The sequence below is a fragment of the Nelumbo lutea genome, chromosome 4, assembly GCF_056320005.1.
Source record: "Nelumbo lutea isolate HS-2025 chromosome 4, American lotus-T2T, whole genome shotgun sequence".
NCBI lineage: Eukaryota > Viridiplantae > Streptophyta > Magnoliopsida > Proteales > Nelumbonaceae > Nelumbo > Nelumbo lutea.
In genome coordinates, this window is record NC_142687.1 from 4,986,404 (window position 1) to 5,005,589 (window position 19,186).

At 47.1% G+C, this 19,186-nt stretch overlaps 1 protein-coding gene across 1 annotated transcript; it reads right to left on the reverse strand.

Annotated features, from left to right (window-relative positions):
* Nucleotides 1-5,553: 5,553 nt before the first annotated feature.
* Nucleotides 5,554-7,071, reverse strand: LOC148853515 (ribonucleoside-diphosphate reductase small chain-like). The gene has a single exon (XM_088982168.1). The coding sequence runs from the start codon at nt 6,886-6,888 to the stop codon at nt 5,899-5,901; it is 990 nt and encodes a 329-aa protein (XP_088838294.1). The 5' UTR covers nt 6,889-7,071; the 3' UTR covers nt 5,554-5,898.
* Between the last annotated feature and the right edge of the window lie 12,115 nt (nt 7,072-19,186).

The following is a 19,186-nucleotide window of genomic DNA, read 5'->3' on the forward strand; positions in this document are numbered from 1 at the left end:
ATTGGTCATTGATTTCAAGTTTTTTCCAGTACTAATTTATTAAGTTATGTTTTTGCTTCAGATGCAGCGTCTGCAATTCATCTCTCCACAGCTTAACATCATAAAGTTAATTACATGCGTTATAGGCAGAGTACCCTGTAATTTGCCTTTGAAGACAAAAAAAAAGGGGGTATTGTGGGCTCAGTGTTCGTTCTCAAACCTTAAAATACAATAATTTAGTATCCAAACTTTCAAAAATATGTCAATGCAGTGTCTATCGTTATCTAGCTATTAAGTGGGACATGAAAAAGATACAAATGTCTTTGGAGTGTCTCTACTTTTTTTTATTGATAAAAAATTAATAACCCCAAATCATTGCTTCTTTTATTCAAGAAAATTAGAGTCACGTTTCAATGAACATTCTGAACTCTAACTTTCTTGAATAAAAAGGCAAGAATTTAGGATGGTTTATCAATATTTGGATGGTCGATAATGAAAATTATATGACAATTGAAAAGTATTTATAATTTTTTCTAAAGGTATTTGATGAAGGAAGATTTGGCCCGATCTCGTAATCACGCAACACGTGGCAAAGGTAACAGTTCGGCACAACAGCACGCCTAAGGCGCGAGCACCAAAGGCAGGAACCAGTGGTCCGAACTCCCTACCAACAGCCCGAACTCACTACTGGGAACCCGAACTCTCCCTTGGGCCCCAAATCAAACCCGAACTGGCCTGCCCTATGACAGTTCGGAACACCTCATCGAACTAGCATGCCTTATAGCAGTTTGGAACATGCCTCACCGAACTAGCCTGCCTTAGAACAATTCGGGACATGCCTCACCGAACTGGCCTGCCTTATAGCAGTTCGGGACTCACCTCACCGAACTGGCCTGCACTATGGCAACATAGGACATACCTCCGAACTCGAGACCACCTCGCTTACCACTCCAGCACTTCGCCTCCAGGACGCCAAATTGAACAAACCGTACCATGCCTGACACCGAGGAATTTCGTGCCCAAGGGCGGCGCACCTGATTGACTTGGGATCTGACGCTTGACGGCCACACTTCAAACGGCCACCTGACACCGCCATCTCCAGTTACAGAGACGGCTTCGACAAGGAGTAGTGGCGGTTTTGTCCCAACAGAAAGGATGATGCCCGAACTGGCAGAAATAGAGATAATCATACCCGACCTGACAGAGGCCTCGGAGTGAGTGCGCGAAGTGGTTATAAAAGACCCCCTACCCCAAACAATAAGGTATGTGAACTTTGCGCCATCTGGTCTTTATCTTGCCTTTGAGAGAATACTAACTTGAGCTTCGGAGTTATCTCACCGGGTTCCCCCCAGAGTTCCCTCATCTTCTCCGTTTTAGGCTCCCCGTTGCTCCAGTCAGGGACAGGATCATTGATAGTTAAGACCGGGCGGATTGCGCTCCATCAATTGGTGTCATCTGTGGGAAAACTTCTAAAAGCCTCCCTCTAAATCTCTCTTACCTCTCTTACCTACTCTTCTTCCAAAAAACTCCAACACCCATGGCTTCCTCCAACAATGTCGGACGTGGCACAAAAACGACCACCACCGAAGAGCAACACCAAGTTCCCGTGGTGTGCATTGGGCAGTTCACCATCCCTCTTTCAGTGGATGGGATCCCCAGTTTGAATGTGCCACAAGCAGTGGCGCCCCTGAACCTTCCTTCGTTGAACACCCCTCTTCCACTCCCTATCGAAACAACCTTCGCTGAACCAACTTCTGTCCCACTGGCGACCCGCCAGAACCAGCTGGACAACCTAATGCAATGCATGTGGGCAATGCAAGCCCAAATGCAACAATTCTAGCAGTACCAACTCCAGCAACACCAGGTACTACACCACCTCTCCCAACACCATTATCAGCAGCAGTTCCCTCAGCTACCCTTAAACCAGTCACTGCTTCCCTCTGGCACCCTGTTTCGAAGCCGGTTAAGGCATCCCCTCAAGGTGGACGACCTCACCAAGGAGAAGCTTCCCAACTCCAGAACCCCCCTAATAGCCAAGCCTCATCCCCAGGCAGAAAGTAAAGAAAAATTACCCCCGCCTCGCAGCTCGCAGGTGGGTCGGGAACCTCGCCCACAAAGTCACCTCAGCGCTCCAAGCCTGAGTTCCAACTCACGGAGAACCGGTTCAGTGCCCAAGCAGCAAACCAACATTCCGGGCCCATTGAGCCCGGCAACACAGAGGCCAGCAGTGCCAACACCAGGCCCGCTCAACGAAGGCGCTGGTGAAGTCGCCGAACTGCTACCCGTGTCCTACCCAAGCTCAGAGGCAAAGAAGAAACGAGCTCGGACGAGGTAAAAACTGTCCCAATTCTCTCAGTTCCTTCCCCCCTTGCATCAGAGCTTCTGGTAGTCCCCATGCCCAGAGACTTCAAACTTCCATCTCTAGACAAGTATGAGGGGTCCTTTGACCCTAACGACCACGTCGACGCTTTCCAGTCACAAATGCACCTCGCTAGGGCCAGTGAGTCATGCATGTGCGTGGCCTTCACCACCACCTTCAGGGGGTGGCCCGCACCTGGTACCAGAACCTAGCTCCCGGGTCAATAAGAAGCTGGGCCCAGTTCGTGCAGATCTTCACTACACACTTTGTTACCAGTAAACGGTGCCCCAGAACTGAGGAAAGTATCTTCGGGGTAATTTAGAGGGAAGGAGAATCCATCCAGAGCTACATCAAGTGGTTCAACGAAGCATGCTTGCAAATACCGTGATTAGACCCTGCAGTACAGCTCGCGGCGGCCAAAAAAAGGGTAAGCACAAAGAGTTCAAATGGCACATGGTGGCCAGCCAGCCAGCAACCGTGGCCGATTTCCTCAAGCTCGCGGACAAGTTCATGAGAACAGAGGAAGAAATCAAGCAAGGAACCGAAGGCAGGGTCGAGAAAAGAAAAAGAGAAGGTGAGCCCTCCAACCCAGGTGACAGAAGAAGCCAGGCCCGAGAGGCGAAACCAAGCTAGCCGTCCCAAGCTCCTTTAGCAGTTCGGACGGATTACACGCCATTGAACACAAGGCGGACTGAGATCTTGATGACGATCAAGGACGCCCCCTACATAAAGTGGCCACCTCGGCTAAAGAGTAATCCAAACGAGAGAAATAAAAATATATACTGTAGTTTTCATAAAGATCACGGTCATAGTGCCGAACAATGTAATAATCTCCGGGACGAGATAGAGGGACTCATCTGTCGCGGATACTTGAGAAATTTTGTACATAATGACAATAATAATAAAGAAGGTCGGCAAGGGGAGCACGGAAAGGATGCCCTCAAGTCTAGCAGCAGATCGACCGAAGCCTTACAACGACCTCAAGAAGAGAGGCCAGTTTTGGGAACCATCCACGTGATAGTGGGTGGTTCGGTAGTAGCAGGTTGCACTTCGGCAGCAACACGGTTGTCAGTTCGCGAGAAGGTCCGAGAAGAGCAGGACCCTACAAAGAGACCGAAGACGAAAGAACCGATCTTTTTCACAGAAGACGACACATGAGGTATTCACTATCCCCACGATGACACGCTCGTCATAAAATTAAGGATCAACGACTTCGAAGTCCGGCGCGTCCTTGTGGACTCAGGCAGCTCGATGGACATCCTCTTCAAATTGGCGTTCGACCAACTACAGTTGCAAAGAAGCGAGTTGAAGCCTACGCACACTCCTCTGGTGGGCTTCAACAGAAAGGAAGTCAGGCCCCTGGGAAAATAACAGTACCTGTGGAAGTCGGCACATGGCCTTGTGCGATAAGACTTAACCACGATTTCCTGATAGTCGCGACCCCTCCCCATACAATGCCATAATAGGGCGGCCAATTACACATATTCTGGGGGCAGTGGTCTCCACCTACTATCTGGCAATGAAGTTCCCCACAGACTTCGGTGTGGGGGTAGCGCAGGGCGACCGGCTTGAGTCTCGTAAATGTTATGTTGCCGCCCTAAAGGGAAAAACAAAGGTGGCCGACAACCTCGAACTAGAGAGGCCTATAGGGCAGGGTGAGGAACGAGCTTCGCCCATTGAGAAAACGGTCGCGATCCCGACCTCGGCTACAGATCTGGCACGAATGCTACAGATCGGTGCTTCCGTCAAAGAGCCTCTACGAATTGAACTTGTGAGTTTCTTACTTCAAAATTTAGATATTTTTGCATGGTCCGCGACGGATATGCCCGATATTGACCCTAGTCTTATAACTCACAAACTTAACACTAACCTTATAATCAGACCCTTAGAACAATTCGGGACACGCCTCACCGAACTAGCCTGCCTTATAGCAATTCAAGACTCACCTCACCGAACTGGCCTGCACTATGGCAACACAGGACATACCTCCGAACTCAAGACCACCTCGCTCACCACTCCAGCACTTCGCCTCCAAGACGCCAAACTAAACAAATCGTACAATGCCTGACACCGAGGAAGTTCGTGCCCAGGGGCGACGCACCTGACATCTGACGCTTGACAGTCGCATTTCAAACGGCCACCTGCCACCGCCACCTGACATCTCCATCTCTAGTTAAAGAGATGGCTTCGACAAGGAGCAGTGGTGGTTCTGTCCTAGCAGAAAGGATGACGCTCGAACTGGCAGAAACGGAGATAATCATATTCGACCTGACAGAGGCCTCAGAGTGAGTGCGCGAAGTGGTTATAAAAGGCCCCGTACCCCCAATAAGGTATATGAACTTTGTGCCATCTTGTCTTTATCTTCCATTTGAGAGAATACTAACTTAAGCTTCAGAATTATCTCACTGGGTTCCCCCCGGAGTTCCCTCATCTCCTCTGTTTCAGGCTCTCCATTGCTCCAGTCAGAGACAAGATCGTTGACAGCTAAAACTGACCGGATTGCGCACCATCACTATTTCATACGTTTTAAAAGTTTGGATACTAAATTATGTGTTTTAAAATTTAAGGACCAATAGCAATGGACCCAAATTACCAATCGAGAATTTTCTAATAAAAAAATGAATTCCTTACGTCGGTTAATAAAAGGTTGCATGCCTTATAAAAAGAAATCAAGATCAGCATGTGGTTTTGAGTATTTGGAAACCCCTCAATAGATAGAGTTAATGGATATTGGGAATAGAGAGCAACAAAGAAATGTGAAGAAATCAGCCACTCCAGAGTCCAGAATAGCGCTGCTGCTGCTGGGATTAAAATCATGAAATCGCAGCCTATGTATCGTTATGGTTCCGTTAAAACTTAAACGTCAACTTCATTGAAGCGCCACTCCTACTCCAAGTGGACAATCTGATTTTGGAAATTATAAGAAGAAGAAAGAAATGGTCTGATAATCGGTTGGGACACATTTGGGTTTGGGGTCAAAGAGTGTGTTCCCGAGGCCAAATTGTGGTGGCAGCTAGAGCCCGGGGTAATAGCGACTAGCGAGCACATGTTCTATGACCACGAGGCACGAGATTACGATGCTACACCACGACCACGCTACCACTTCAATAAATGATATGGCCACCTGAGCTGGATTATCGGAGATGGATTTCAGTACACACAAAATGGTGCTCATACAGTATTTACAGCCATTTTGCAGCTGTGGAATGAGAATATTTCTAAATAAAATAGATAAACATTTTAAAATATTTCTAATGCACGGTTGCAATTGGATGTGAGAATGGTACAAGCACGGAGCACCTTTTTGTGAGGACTGAAACATAGTGGAACCCCAATAATCACAACTATGTCTATGTCAACAACGCATCTAATCTAAAATTATCTTTAAAAAGCTAAACCGGTAAAACAAAGCAAGGCAAAGAAATTTTGAAGGGCATGGCCTAGTTAAATTAATTTAAATAGGCACGAACTCCATGCCGTGGGTCCCATTCTCCGCCGATGTATTTCAGCAGTAGTACTTGGTGGTTTTGGTGAGTGAAGTCGAAGTCCCCCTCTACCCATCAGAAATCTTCATCCAGTTTGAACGCATGGGTCCCACCTTCGCCATTCAAACTCGACATGACCGAAGCTTTCTGATAGTCGCCAACCCGTTTCTCAAAGAAATTGGTCTTCCCTTGTAAAGAAATCAACTCCATCCAATCAAAAGGGTTCTGAACATTGTATATCTTTCCGTATCCCAAGGCTCCAAGCAACCTATCGGCCACGAACTCGATGTACTGACTCATCAGATCAGCGTTCATTCCCACTAACGCACATGGTAATGCGTCGCACACGAACTCCCTCTCGATTACCACCGCTTCCGCAACGATTCCTTTCACTCGCTCTTCACTCAGCTTCTGCTTCAAAAACTCGTATAGCAGGCAAGCGAAATCGCAGTGCAACCCCTCGTCTCTTGATATCAACTCATTTGAAAATGTTAACCCCGGCATCAACCCGCGTTTCTTCAACCAGAATATCGCGCAAAAGCTGCCAGAGAAGAATATCCCCTCGACGCAGGCGAAGGCGACTAGACGTTCGGCGAAAGATTCCGAACTGGTAATCCAACGAAGTGTCCACTGAGCTTTCTTTTCCACGCAAGGGATAGTCTCAATTGCGTGAAACAGACGGTTTTTCTCGGCTGCATCCTTGATGTAGGATTCTAACAAGAGGCTGTACATCTCCGAATGGATGTTCTCGATTGCTATTTGGAAACCGTAGAAGGCACGAGCCTCGGAATTTTGAACTTCTTTCATGAAACGAGAGGCCAGGTTTTCGATAACAATACCATCAGAAGCAGCGAAGAAGGCGAGAACAAGAGTAATGAAATGTTTCTCGCCGTGAGTTAGATTTTCCCAGTCACGTAGATCTTGGGAGAGGTCAACTTCTTCGGCGGTCCAGAAAGAGGCCTCGGCCTTCTTGTACATTTCCCAGATTTCAGGGTATTGAATTGGGAACATACAGAACCTATCTGGATTTGGGGCGAGAAGAGGTTCTTCGGAGATGGACTGCATTGTCGATAAGAAGAGTTAGATTTGAAGGAGAAGGGCGTAGGGGAGATGAAATATTTAGCCGAGGAAAAGAGTTGTAGGAGGCGAGAGCGAGACTAGTAGATGGAACTATGGAAGGACTGAACTCGAGGGTTCGCCCCTCGTGCTCCCTTTTTTATAAAGGGGAGAGAGAGGAGGGGGTCTACTTGTCTAGTAACAGATCACTACTGAGCGCGGAATTCAAGGAAGCTTGCGGTGGAAAGAATATGGAGGGTGTAATAGTCAATTTACAAGGTTTTTCTATGTACCAAATGACAAAATGCCCATTGTGTGTGTATGAAAGGGTTAAAAGTGTCTTTTGAAGGAGCTTCTTTTGGAAGATTATAAAATATCAAAGACTCGGATTGAGAATATCTATCCATAAATAAAAACATATATAGAAAAACAAAAAAATAAAAACATATAATTACTGAGATATTTCCAATGCACATTGCATTGTAGGGAGCACGGTTCTGTGACTGTGTGGACCAAATCCGATCAATGGGTGATCCGTTCAACCGTTTAGCGAGGAAAGAAGGAATAAAAGTTGCAAGTAGAGAACACAGAGACTAGAGAGAGAGAAACTTAGGGGCCATATTTTATTTTCTTATTAAGTTTTGAATTTCGGCGGGAATCGCTGTTGGTGTCGTGCCGTGCCTGAAACGAGGGAAAAAGCGGTGCAATTTTTGTCTTTTGCGCGACGCACGGCAAGCCCCGTGACCGTGAGCGACATAAGTTAAGTCATTGTCACAGTGTCACTTTGTTCCATTCTTAATTCTAGTTTCGTTTTTTTTAATAACTCTACTAAACGAAATTATGAAGAGATTACTGTTAAGCCCCTGTTTGGGAGTGATTTTTATAAGCGCTTAAAAGATTTCAAAAGAATATAAAAAAATCACTTGTAGGCATTTCGTGAAAAAACTCTAATAAGTGCTTTTGTCAATAGAATAAGTTCATTTTGAAGAAACCCGTGTTTCGTATCGTTTGTGTTTATTGATGCCATTTCATCGTTTTTTCTCAACTGTTTTTTTGCATACCTCTAAAATTTTAAAAGTGAATTTTGGTTTATGTGCATGCTAGTCTTTTGTAGAAGCTATTTTTTGAAACTTTTACAAACGGCCAAGCATTTATTCACTGTTACGCAAAAGTAGTCATAAGGTTATAATTATTGCATTTTTTGATTTTACTAACAAATAAATTATAAACATTTATTCAATAAACATAAATGGAATTAAATACATACTTAGTAAATCAAAAAACCTGTATTTTGAGATTTTTAATAAGCGCTTTGGGCAATTGATGAAAATCTTCAATAATTTGATGTTTTTTCAAGAGAATAAATGCGCGAGAGGTATGTGAAATAGTGAAACCATTTGCACAAAAGCACTGACATACCCAATACAAATTTCTAATTTCCACTCCTGAGTTGTAAACATTCAAAATAACAATAATTCACATTCATCAATTTCGAACTGACACTCACCTCAAGAGTACTTTGAACCTACAAATTCTGACGCAAGGCTGATCCGCCATTCTCCCAACCATTTATTTCTTATTATTATCTAATGCGTGTACTATGTACCGGCTATACGGCCCAAGTTGCAAGCAAGCATGTGGTTGGCACAGATGAGAGATGAGATGTGATGAAGCACTGAATATGGATGGGTTTGGGTTTAGCATTAAACAATTAGCAGTTAGTGATTGGACAATAATAAAGTGCTTCATTTCATCCAAGCACCAATAAATGATATCTAAAGCTGGAACCCGTTCCTAATTTCCTATGGGCAAATGGGAACAAGTTTTTAAATGGAAAACAGAGGGGACAATAAAGTGTAGTGTGTCACCACCCCCACCCATCCGCTTCAGGGGGTTTCGAGACTTTAATTTGGGCCCATTATGCAACGCAATTTGCCTATGGGTCTAAAGTAACTTCTCGAAACCACTATTGCAATGCCCGTGCTCTGTCCCTTTTCAATATGCACTGAACGAGTGAACGAGCCCTCCCGTGGATATCCGGCTCATAGATATATTTCTGCTTTGATATTTGATCCAATCCCACCACTCTCTGCATTCAGACTTCTGAGTTTGGCCTCGGTTTAAGAGTCAAGTTCAGTTCAGACACCTTCGAGAGGCAACCACGAACGATGCCAAGTAGAATTGGGATATGCTCCTCAATCCTCACACAAGACGCTTCACAGACACATTCCAGTGTACATCGAGAATATTTCTCGACATATAAATACGGAAGATATTCTCAATGGTGGATGTATTGGTGGGATCGGTGTGAGGAGCATATTCGGTTTCATGCCGATGACTTTTGGGTTGGATTTTGCATTCAGTGAACTGGAAAGCCGTTTGGCTTCTTCATATTCCTATCATCCTATGGGCCATAGGATAAGTTTAAGTCGAAATACGAAAAAGCAAGGGTAACACGGTGTCAGCGACAAAGTTCTTCACCAGGTACGGTATTTCAGTATTCAGACTTCTCATTTCTGAGCGTCTTCTTGAGATTGGAGCGTGTTCGTTCATGTTTATCCTTAGCAAATTAATTATTAGATATTTTGGATTTAGAACCTGAGCCCTCCCCCAAACCACAGGGAAAGGGGCCAAGCATAACAAAACATGGTGCTGAAGCTGAGATATTTTTTGGGCTGACACAGGTACAACCACATTTGATTATGAAAATGGCACGTAGGTGCTGTCGGAAAGGTAATTTTAAGTGATTTATCGAGATACATCTTAGAGATGCATCTGTATAAGAGAAAAATTAAGATATAAAAATATATATTTTAATTAATTATAGTTTTATTAAAAATTCTATGTTTAACTATAATTTATAAATTATAATTCTTAAGTTTTAATATTTTATGGGATGGGAAAAACTCAACTCTCCTATCCAATCATAAAATATGCATTGGCGTAACTTTTAAGTGAAAATATAATCAATAATTATTTATTATTTATTTCCAAATAAACATTATATAGTATATTCAAAAAATAGTTATTAAAGAAGAAATTTCAATTGCTTTGTAGATATGATAGATCATCTCTAGAATTATAATATATTCAATCATTGTGATAGATAAACCCATAGATCTAAAACGTATTTAGTCTTTATAGGCTAAGAAAAATTACATTTTCAGATTTTTTATTAATTTATATTTTCCCCAATTATCTTCATGAAATTTCCATAGATTTATTAATAACACAAAAAAATTATAATTTTAAATGTAAGAAATGTAGACCAACATAAATTTAAACATTCAAGAAAAAAAGAAATCACAAGATATTATAAAAATTTGAAAAACTTAATTAATTTTGTCATTTTTTTTCAAAACCTAAAAAAAAAATAACATTCACACTAGTTTCTTGCAAATTTTGAAAATCTAGCACTCTAAGAATGAGGTTTGGAGTTTTAGAGTCATTTGGGGGATGTGAAAAAATGCTTATTTCAGGAAAAAGAAGTTTGGTTTTTCCCTTTATTTTTTTCAGTTTTTGGTTGTATCTTTTTCATTAATGTGCTACTAATACACCCTCGATACGCCCCGATACGGACTTGATATGCATGAAAAAAAAAAGACAAACTTTAAACCTTGAACCTAAATCGTGCTTTACCTCTCAAGTTTCGGTAGGAAATGGAAATCCATACTCTCCACCATGGATGCATGGTGCATTGTGTATTACCATATTACGCTTATTTCTCAAAATATATACCCACTAATATGTATATCCGATATCTAATCCCATCCCCACCAACGTTTGGGGTGTACTCAAACGATGGTTGATTAACTATATTGATACATGACCTACAAAGTTTGAGTTTGATTCTTCCCTCCACCGGCTTGCTGATTGTGTGTGTCCTCCCACATGCATGCGCCCTCAACCTCGTGCGGACATAATGGGACGAGCTTGTCCCATTACCTCTCATTTTACCTAAAACTGAGTCTTCCTCTTTCTTGTTGTAGCAGTAACTTTAAACTTTGTTGTCCTCTTTCTTGTTGTAGTAAGAACCTGTCAATCTCCATGCTGGAGAATAGTTTGGAGGGATGGACTGATGAGTTCGGTACACAAAGCTGTAAGAAAAAAAGGATTAGGGTATTCGGTAGGGATAGCAAATCCGCCCCGTTGCCATTCCTAGTATTCGGGGTGTTGGTTCTAGGCTAGGTACTCAAATGTTTTAGTCAACGACAAAAAAGTTGAGAGTAGAGAGCTTCAGAGCAAGAAGTTAGTAATTTGTAGAATATACATGCTCCTTTTGGTGGAATAGTGAGATCCTTTTATAGGCGTTAGGGTCTGAGCTCCATGTCCGAGATAATTAGGTATGGTTGGTGATGGAATGCGATCCGGCTGGTCTTAGCTGTTCGCTGTCTTTCTTTCGAACGGGGTAGTAGGGATCCTGAAACGGGAGAGATGGGAAAGCTCTGGGGGGAACCCGATGTAGAGGCTCCGAAGTTCAAGTTAGAATCTTTCAAAAGCAAGGTAATACCAGATAGCGCAAAGTTTGCATACCTCCGTTGCCGGGGGGCAGGGGGCTCTTATAGTCGCTTCGCGTACTCGTCCCGAGCTGTTACAAGGTGGCAGTTCGGCGAAGTCTACCCCGAGCTGTTACAAGGTGGGTCAGTTCGGCGAAGTCTACCCCGAGCTGTTACAAGGTAGGTTAGTTCGGCGAAGTGTGCCCTTGTTCCCGCCTAGGCTTGACCCCTTTTGCCGAGCTGTCGTTTCTGCCACGTGTCTCATAATAAAGAGGTCGGGCCAAATCTTCCTTCATCAATTTCCCCCCACTCCTTCATCAATTGCCCCCCATGTCGCTGGGACGTGACAGCGGGTCATTTCAAAAAGGCACGCCACTGCTATACGTACGCCGTCGACTGTCAGGGAGACGTGAGGGGCGTCAGATTCGAAAAGACGCGTGTCGAAGCGACGTCGGTTTCAAAAAGACGTGCTGACGTTTCGCTTTTTTCGGAAAGACGTGCGCCAATCACGTCTCGACTTTAAGGGTTGCGCGGTTGGTAAGAACGTGGGCCGTTGGATCGTCTTCAGTCTGCACGGTCGATTCTTGGTTACTGTAGCTATAAATATTGGGGGACCCCGGTTGGTTTGTCACTTCTACGGTTGTCTATTGAGTTCGCGTCCAACCTTCCAACTCGCGTGTCTCTTCCAGCTCGCGTCAAGGCTGGTTATACAGTCTTCACGGTTCTTTAACTTGTTCTTCAAACTTTCCGATGAGTACTTTCTTGAATCTATCTTTTCCCCAATGTCTAGCTTTGATAGCTCAGACGATTCTTCGAGTAGGGTCGACGTAGGTTCCACCAACCGAGCCGTGTCCCCAGACTGCCTCATTGATCCCGAGGTGGAGCTTGAAGACTATGAACTAGTGGGCCGAGTTGCTTCGGGCAGTTTGGCGTCTACCTCCCGCCGAGGTCGGATGCTAAACAGGTTTGGTCCTTCGACCATGACGCCTGAGGGGCTTCAATCCATACTTCTGTCCTACAATCTTCTTGGGGGGTACACATATTTCATTCATTCGGGTAGCTTTCCTTGGGAACACGGTCCCGACGAGATCGTGATTTTTCGAGAGCAGCTCGCTGCAGGGTTGCGACTTCCTTTCCATCCCCTCCTCGTTGAAGTCATAAACCACTTCGGCGTCACCATTGGCCAGCTTCATCCGAACTCTATTCGGAACCTGGTGGGGACGATATCCCTTTTTTGCGAGCAGAATTTTCCCTTGGACTTAGAGATATTCTCCTCTATCTTGATGCTCAAGAGACAGGCGGGTCCTCTTCCTGGGGGGAGACGGGCGTATTACCTTACTCCTCGCCAGGGTTTTAAGCTTCTGCACGATCTCCCTAACAAGGTCCCGGCGTGGAAGTGGGACTACTTCGGCGTGCGAAGTGCACAAGGATGGCCCTTTCAGACCGGGTGGGGTGAGGCCGCTCCCGACTCGGGCGTAACTCTTGATAAAGAGACGGTGAAGGGTCTCCGGCACTGGGCAAGGCAAGGCTTAAAGTGCCACCACTACTTAACGGAGGCTAAGCTTTTTGCAGCCGGCCTGAGTTCGGGTAGTTTTTTGGCTATGTGGTTTCTTGTTTGCTATTCCTTCATTTTCTGATGTCGAATTCGTTCTGCAGGTGTGATGGATGCGGAGAGAACTCGCGGCGGGTGTTTGTTCCAAGGTATGAAGAGGAGGAAGCGGGTCGCCAAGCGAACTCGTAACGAGCTGCCCCTGGATGAGGAGCCCCAAGCCCCAGACCATACGACAGAGGATCTGCCCAGGGAGCCCGAAGTGACTCCACCGGTGCACGAGACTGCCGGGGCGCCTTTCGCTGAAACCACTCATACGGGCGCTCCTGCGTACTCAAGTGCTCCTCACTCCGGGTCTGCTCATACGCGGGCTGGGCCCTCAGGCTCGGGAGCTCAAGGGGAGTTTAGGAGCGTGTTGATGCCGAACTACACTCTTCAAAAGAGTAAGGATGCTACTTTCCCCGAGGAGATCGCGGCGTGGACCGATCTTCCCTTGAATCAGGTCGCTTGCCGCGTCGTAACACATGCCATGGTGGTAAGTGAGATTCTTTTTTTTTTTTTTAATTCCGTTGCTTCTATTGTCTTTTTGCTCACTTGTTTCTTTCGGTAGGTGAATTCATTGATTCATGCCTTGGCGGCCCAAGTGGAGAGGAGCTCGCGACAGGCGCGAGCTGCTGAGGCTGTTGCTCATGGTGCTGAAGAAGCCTTCCGTGCTGCAGAGGCAAATACCCGGGCTGCTGAGGCGGCTGCTTACGCTGTTGAAAGGGCTACTCGCGTCGTGATGGCCAGACAGGCGAGGTCTCAGCGTGACGCCGAGGCCATGGGGGTAGTTGTCAAGCACATGGCGGACTTGAAGTTGGATTTGCAGCATCAAGTCGAGTATCTTCAGGAGGACATTAGGGAGAGAACACTGATTTTCTACCAAGGCATTGAAGACGCCAAAAAGAAGGCAGTTGAAGACTACATTGCCTCCCCGCGTTTTGACAATCTGATGGTGGACTCTTACAGGAGGGGGTTCAAGTTGAGCCGGTGGATCAACTTGAACCCCCTCCTGTAAGAGTCCACCATCAGATCGTCAGACAAGCGAGGTCTCAGCGTGACGCCGAGGCCATGGGGGTAGTTGTCAAGCACATGGCGGACTTGAAGTTGGATTTGCAGCATCAAGTCGAGTATCTTCAGGAGGACATTAGGGAGAGAACACAGATTTTCTCCCAAGGCATTGAAGACGCCGAGGCCATGGGGGTAGTTGTCAAGCACATCTGGAATACATACCCCGACCTCGATGTAAGTGCCATAACCACATCGCGCATAACTCAGGAGATGGCCAATGCTGCCGATGGCGAGCCGGACTCTAAAGGAGAGGCAGGGCCTTCGGGTGTTGTTGAAGTGCCTTCCGATGGCGAAGAAGTGGCTCTGGGCATGTAATTTTTTTTCCAGTGTACTTTTTCTTACAATGGAGTGTCTTTTTTCCCCTTGCTCATCTTCCCCGAGTTGTTTCTTTGCCGGGTTTTTAGATTTCCGTGGTCTTTTATGCCGCGAACAGATTTTTTGCCGAGCTGATAATGTGTTGAAGTTCCTCGGCTTGCCTTGTGGCACATGGCCTGATTTCGTCCACTTCGCTAGGTGGTTTATAGGTAGTATCGCCTCAAGTTCACGATGTTCCACGTTCGGGGTACTCGTTTGCCTTCCAAGGTTTCGAGTTCATATGCGCTTCCGAGCGCTGTCTTAATTTATAGGGCCCTTCCCAATTAGGTCCAAGCTTGCCGACGCCGGGTTCGGGCACCATAATTTTCCGAAGGACCAGGTCGCCGACTCGGAAGCTTCGTCGCTTTACTCTGCTATTGTAGTAGCGAGCTACCTGCTGCTAGTATGCCGTTGTTCGGATGTGCGCGAGGTCCCTTACCTCGTCTAGTAGGTCGAGTTTGGTCCGTAACTCGTCACCGTTCGTCCGATCGTCGTATGTTTCTAATCGCAACGTTGGTATTTCGATTTCCACCGGGATCACCGCTTCAGTGCCGTAGGTGAGGTTGAAGGGGGTTTCTCCCATGGATGCTTTTTCGATCGTTCGATGAGCCCATAAGACACTTGGTAGCTCTTCGGCCCACAATCCCTTAGCTCGATCCAGACATGCTTTCAGTCCGCGCAGGATGGCTCTGTTCATTACTTTCGTCTGACCGTTTTCCTGTGGGTGCGCGACTGACGTGAAATTTTGCCGAATCCCCATGTCCTGGCACCACTCTTGGAACTTGATATCCTCGAACTGTTTGCCATTGTCGGAAATTAGAACCCGAGGTAATCCGAACCGACATACTATGTTCTTCTAAAAGAAGTTCTGTATGTTTCGAGCCGTAACAGTTGCCAGAGGTTCGACTTCTATCCACTTCGTAAAATAATCTACCGCAACAACTAAGAATTTTCTCCCGCCTGTTGCTGGTGGGAATGGCCCAAGGTGGTCGATGCCCCATTGTGCAAAGGGCCACGGGCTGGCGAGGTATTTGAGGTCGGAGGCAGTTTGATGGTGGATGTTAGCGTGCTTCTGACACTTGTCGCATTTTCTGACGAGCTCGACAGCTTCTGCCTTCATTGTTGGCCAGTAGTATCTTTGTCGAAGTGCCTTTTGGGCGAGTGCTCTGCCCCCCAAGTGTCCGCCGCACAGGCCTTCATGAGTGTCTTGGAGTACAAACTCGGCTTCGGTAGGTCACAGGCACCGCAAACAGGGGAGCGTGTATGACCATCGGTATAATCGTTCGTCTATTATGACATATTTGGCCGCCAGACGCTGCACCCTTTTGGCGGCATTGCGTTCTACAGGGAGGGTTTCGTCTATCAGGAAGCTCGCGAGTGGATCGATCCAGCTCGGCTCTGCTTCTAAGATGGGAGCGACCTCCTCTGTCCCCCCGAGAATACTAGGCCGAGGTAAGTCCTCTATGTACACAGTTCTCATATTGTTGTGACTCGTGCTGGCTAACCGGGACAGGGCGTCGGCCTCAGTGTTTTCAGACCACGGGATTTGCCTGATAATGTGTGACCGGAAGTTGAGCAGGGCTTCTTTTACTTTTGCCAAATATGCGATCATGGAGAGATCGCGTGCTTCGTACTCGCCGGTAACTTGGTTTACCACGAGCTGAGAATCGCTGCAGATGACCAAGTGTTTTGCCTTAAACTTTTGCGCTAGGTCCAGCCCGGCGATTAGCGCTTCGTACCCTGCCTCGTTGTTGGATGCCGCGAACTCAAAGTGTAGCACGTACTCTACTTTTGTGCCGCTCGGGCCGCACAAGACTATTCCAGCTCCGCTGCCCTACCGGTTCGAGGAACCATCCACGTGAAGGATTCAGGTCTCCTCATCCCAATTCGCTCTTCGCCTGATCAGGAGAGATGCCACATAGGATGCTACTTCACGGGATTCGAACTCTATGGGCTCAGGAGCTCTGAGTTCGCCGCAAATGGGGACCTCGGGCTCGACCTGTGGGGCTTCGTGGCTGAAAGTGCATTCGGCGATAAAATCTGCCAAAGCTTGGACCTTGATAGCGGTTCTCGGTTTGTACTGGAGATCGTACTCGCTGAGTTCGATGGCCCATTTCGTCATTCGACCGGAGACTTCGGGTTTGAGTAAAACTTGTCTAAGAGGTTTGTCAGTTAGGACGATGACTGTATGAGCCTGGAAGTACGGGTGAAGTTTCTGAGCTGCTATTACTAGGGCGTATGCTAGTTTTTCTATCTCCGGGTACCTTGCCTCTGCTCCCTGCAAAATTTTACTAACATAATATATGGGTCGTTGGACCCGGTCTGTTTCCTTTATTAGCACCGAACTGATCGCCTCGTCGCTCGCCGAGAGGTACAGTTGTAGAACCTCGCCCACCTCGGGCCGGGCTAAGGTTGGTATACTAGCGAGGTAACCTTTTAGTTCCTCGAACGTGAACTGGCAGTCCTGGGTCCATTCGAACCCTTTGCCTTTGACTGCCATGAAGAAGGGTAGGCAGCGGTCTGCTAACTTAGATAAGAAGCGGCTTAGAGCGGCTATGCGGCCGTTTAGCCTCTGGACCTCTTTTACTTTCCGAGGTGGTTTCATATCTAGAATGGCTTTTATTTTTTTCGGGTTGGCCTCAATACCGCGCCGGTTGACAATGTAGCCAAGGAACTTGCCCGAGGTGACGCCGAAGACACACTTGTTGGGATTCAACTTCATGCTAAAGTGTCGCAAGATTTGGAAGACAGAATCTAAGTCTTGTATTAACCCTTGTGAAAACTAAGTTTTGACGACCATGTCGCCTACATAGCACTCTATCTTCGTACCAATCAGGGGCCGAAATAGCTTATTTACAAGTCTTTGGAAAGTTACCCCGGCGTTTTTTAGTCCGAAGGGCATGACTTTGTAGCAATACAGGCCGAACTCGGTAATGAAGCTGGTTTTTTCCTCATCGGATGGGTCCATCCTAACTTGGTTGTAGCCCGAGTAGGCGTCCAGGAAGCTTAGAAACTCGTTTCCCGAGGTCGCGTCCACTAGGCGGTCAATTCTGGGGAGGGGGAAGCAATCTTTCGGGCAAGCTCAGTTCAGGTCGGTATAGTCGACGCACATGCGCCACTTGCCGCTTGACTTTTTTACCAACACCGGGTTGGCAACCGAGCTCGGGTAGTGGACTTCCCTTATGAAGTTTGCTGCGAGGAGCTTCTCAACCTCCTCGTCGACCGCTCTCCAGCGTTCTGGGGCTAAGTTGTGTTTCTTCTGTCTAACGGGTCTGACTACAGGGTCAGTATTAAGTTTGTGAATTATCAGTCTGGGGCTAATGCCGGGCATGTCGGCCGCGGACCAGGCAAAAATATCTAAATTTTGAAGTAAAAAACTCACCAGTTCGGCTCGTAGGGGGTCTTCGATGGAAGCTCCGATGCTTAGTGTGCGAGCTGGGTCCGTAGCTGAAGTCTGGATTGCGGCTGTTTCCTCCGTGGGCGAAGCTCGCTCCTCACCTTGCTCCGCCGGCCGCTCCAGCTCAAGATCGTCGGCCGCCTTGGTTTTTCCCTTTAGGGCGGCAACGTAGCACTTGCAGGACTCGAGCTGGTCGCCCCGCGCTACCCCTATACCGAAGTCCGTTGGGAACTTCATGGCCAAATAGTAGGTGGAGACCGCCGCTCGTAGGACATGCGTGATCGGCCGCCCTATTATGGCATTGTATGGGGAGGGGGTCGCGACCACCAGGAAATCATGGTTGAGTCTGACCGCACAAGGCCATGTGCCGACTTCCACAGGGACAGTTATTTTCCCAAGGGGCCTAACTTCCTCTCCGCTGAAACCTACCAGGGGAGTGTTCGCGGGCTTCAGCTCGCTCCTCTTTAACTGCAGCTGGTCAAATGCCGATTTGAAGAGGATGTCCGCTGAGCTGCCCGAATCTACGAGTACGCACCTGACCTCGAAATCGCTGAACCTTAGCTTAATGACAAGCGCGTCATCATGGGTGTAGTGGACTCCTCGCACGTCGTCCTCTGTGAAAAATATTGGCTCTTCGGTCTTTGACCTCTTTGGGGGGTTCCTTTCTTCGAGGGCCACTTCGCGAACTGAAGTCCGGGCTACTGCCGAGGTACACCCCGCTACTATGGATCCTCCCACTATTACATGGATGGTTCCCCGAACTGGCCTCTCTTCCGGAGGCTGCTTCTGCAATGGTTCGGCAGGTCTGTTGCTAGACTCGGGTGCATCCTTTTCTTGCTCCCCTTGCCGACCTGCTTTATTGTTATTGTTGTGCTGTACAAAATTTCTCAAGTATCCGCGACGGATGAGTCCCTCTATCTCGTCCCGGAGGTTATTACACTGTTCGGTGCTATGACCATGGTCTCTATGGAAAGTACAATACAAATTCTTGTTTCTATCGTTCGGATTTCCCTTCAGGCGAGGTGGCCACTTAACGTGCAGAGCGTCTTTGATCGTCATTAAGATCTCTGTCCGCCTCGTGTTCAACGGCGTGTAGTCCGTCCGAACTGCTAAGGGGGCCCGGAAGGACTAGTTCGGCTTCGGCTCCCGGGTTGGGTTTTTTCTACTCACCGGGTTGGAGAGCTCGCCTTCTCTCTTTCTTTTCTCGTTCCCGCCTTCGATTCGCTGGTTGATCTCTTCCTCAATCCTCATGAACTTATCCGCGAGTTTGAGGAATTCGGCCACGGTCGCGGGCTGGTTGGCCACCATGTGCCATTTGAACTCTTTGTGCGTCACCCCTCTTTTGGCCGCCGCGAGCTGCACTGCGGGGTCCAACCATGGTATTTGTAAGCATGCCTCATT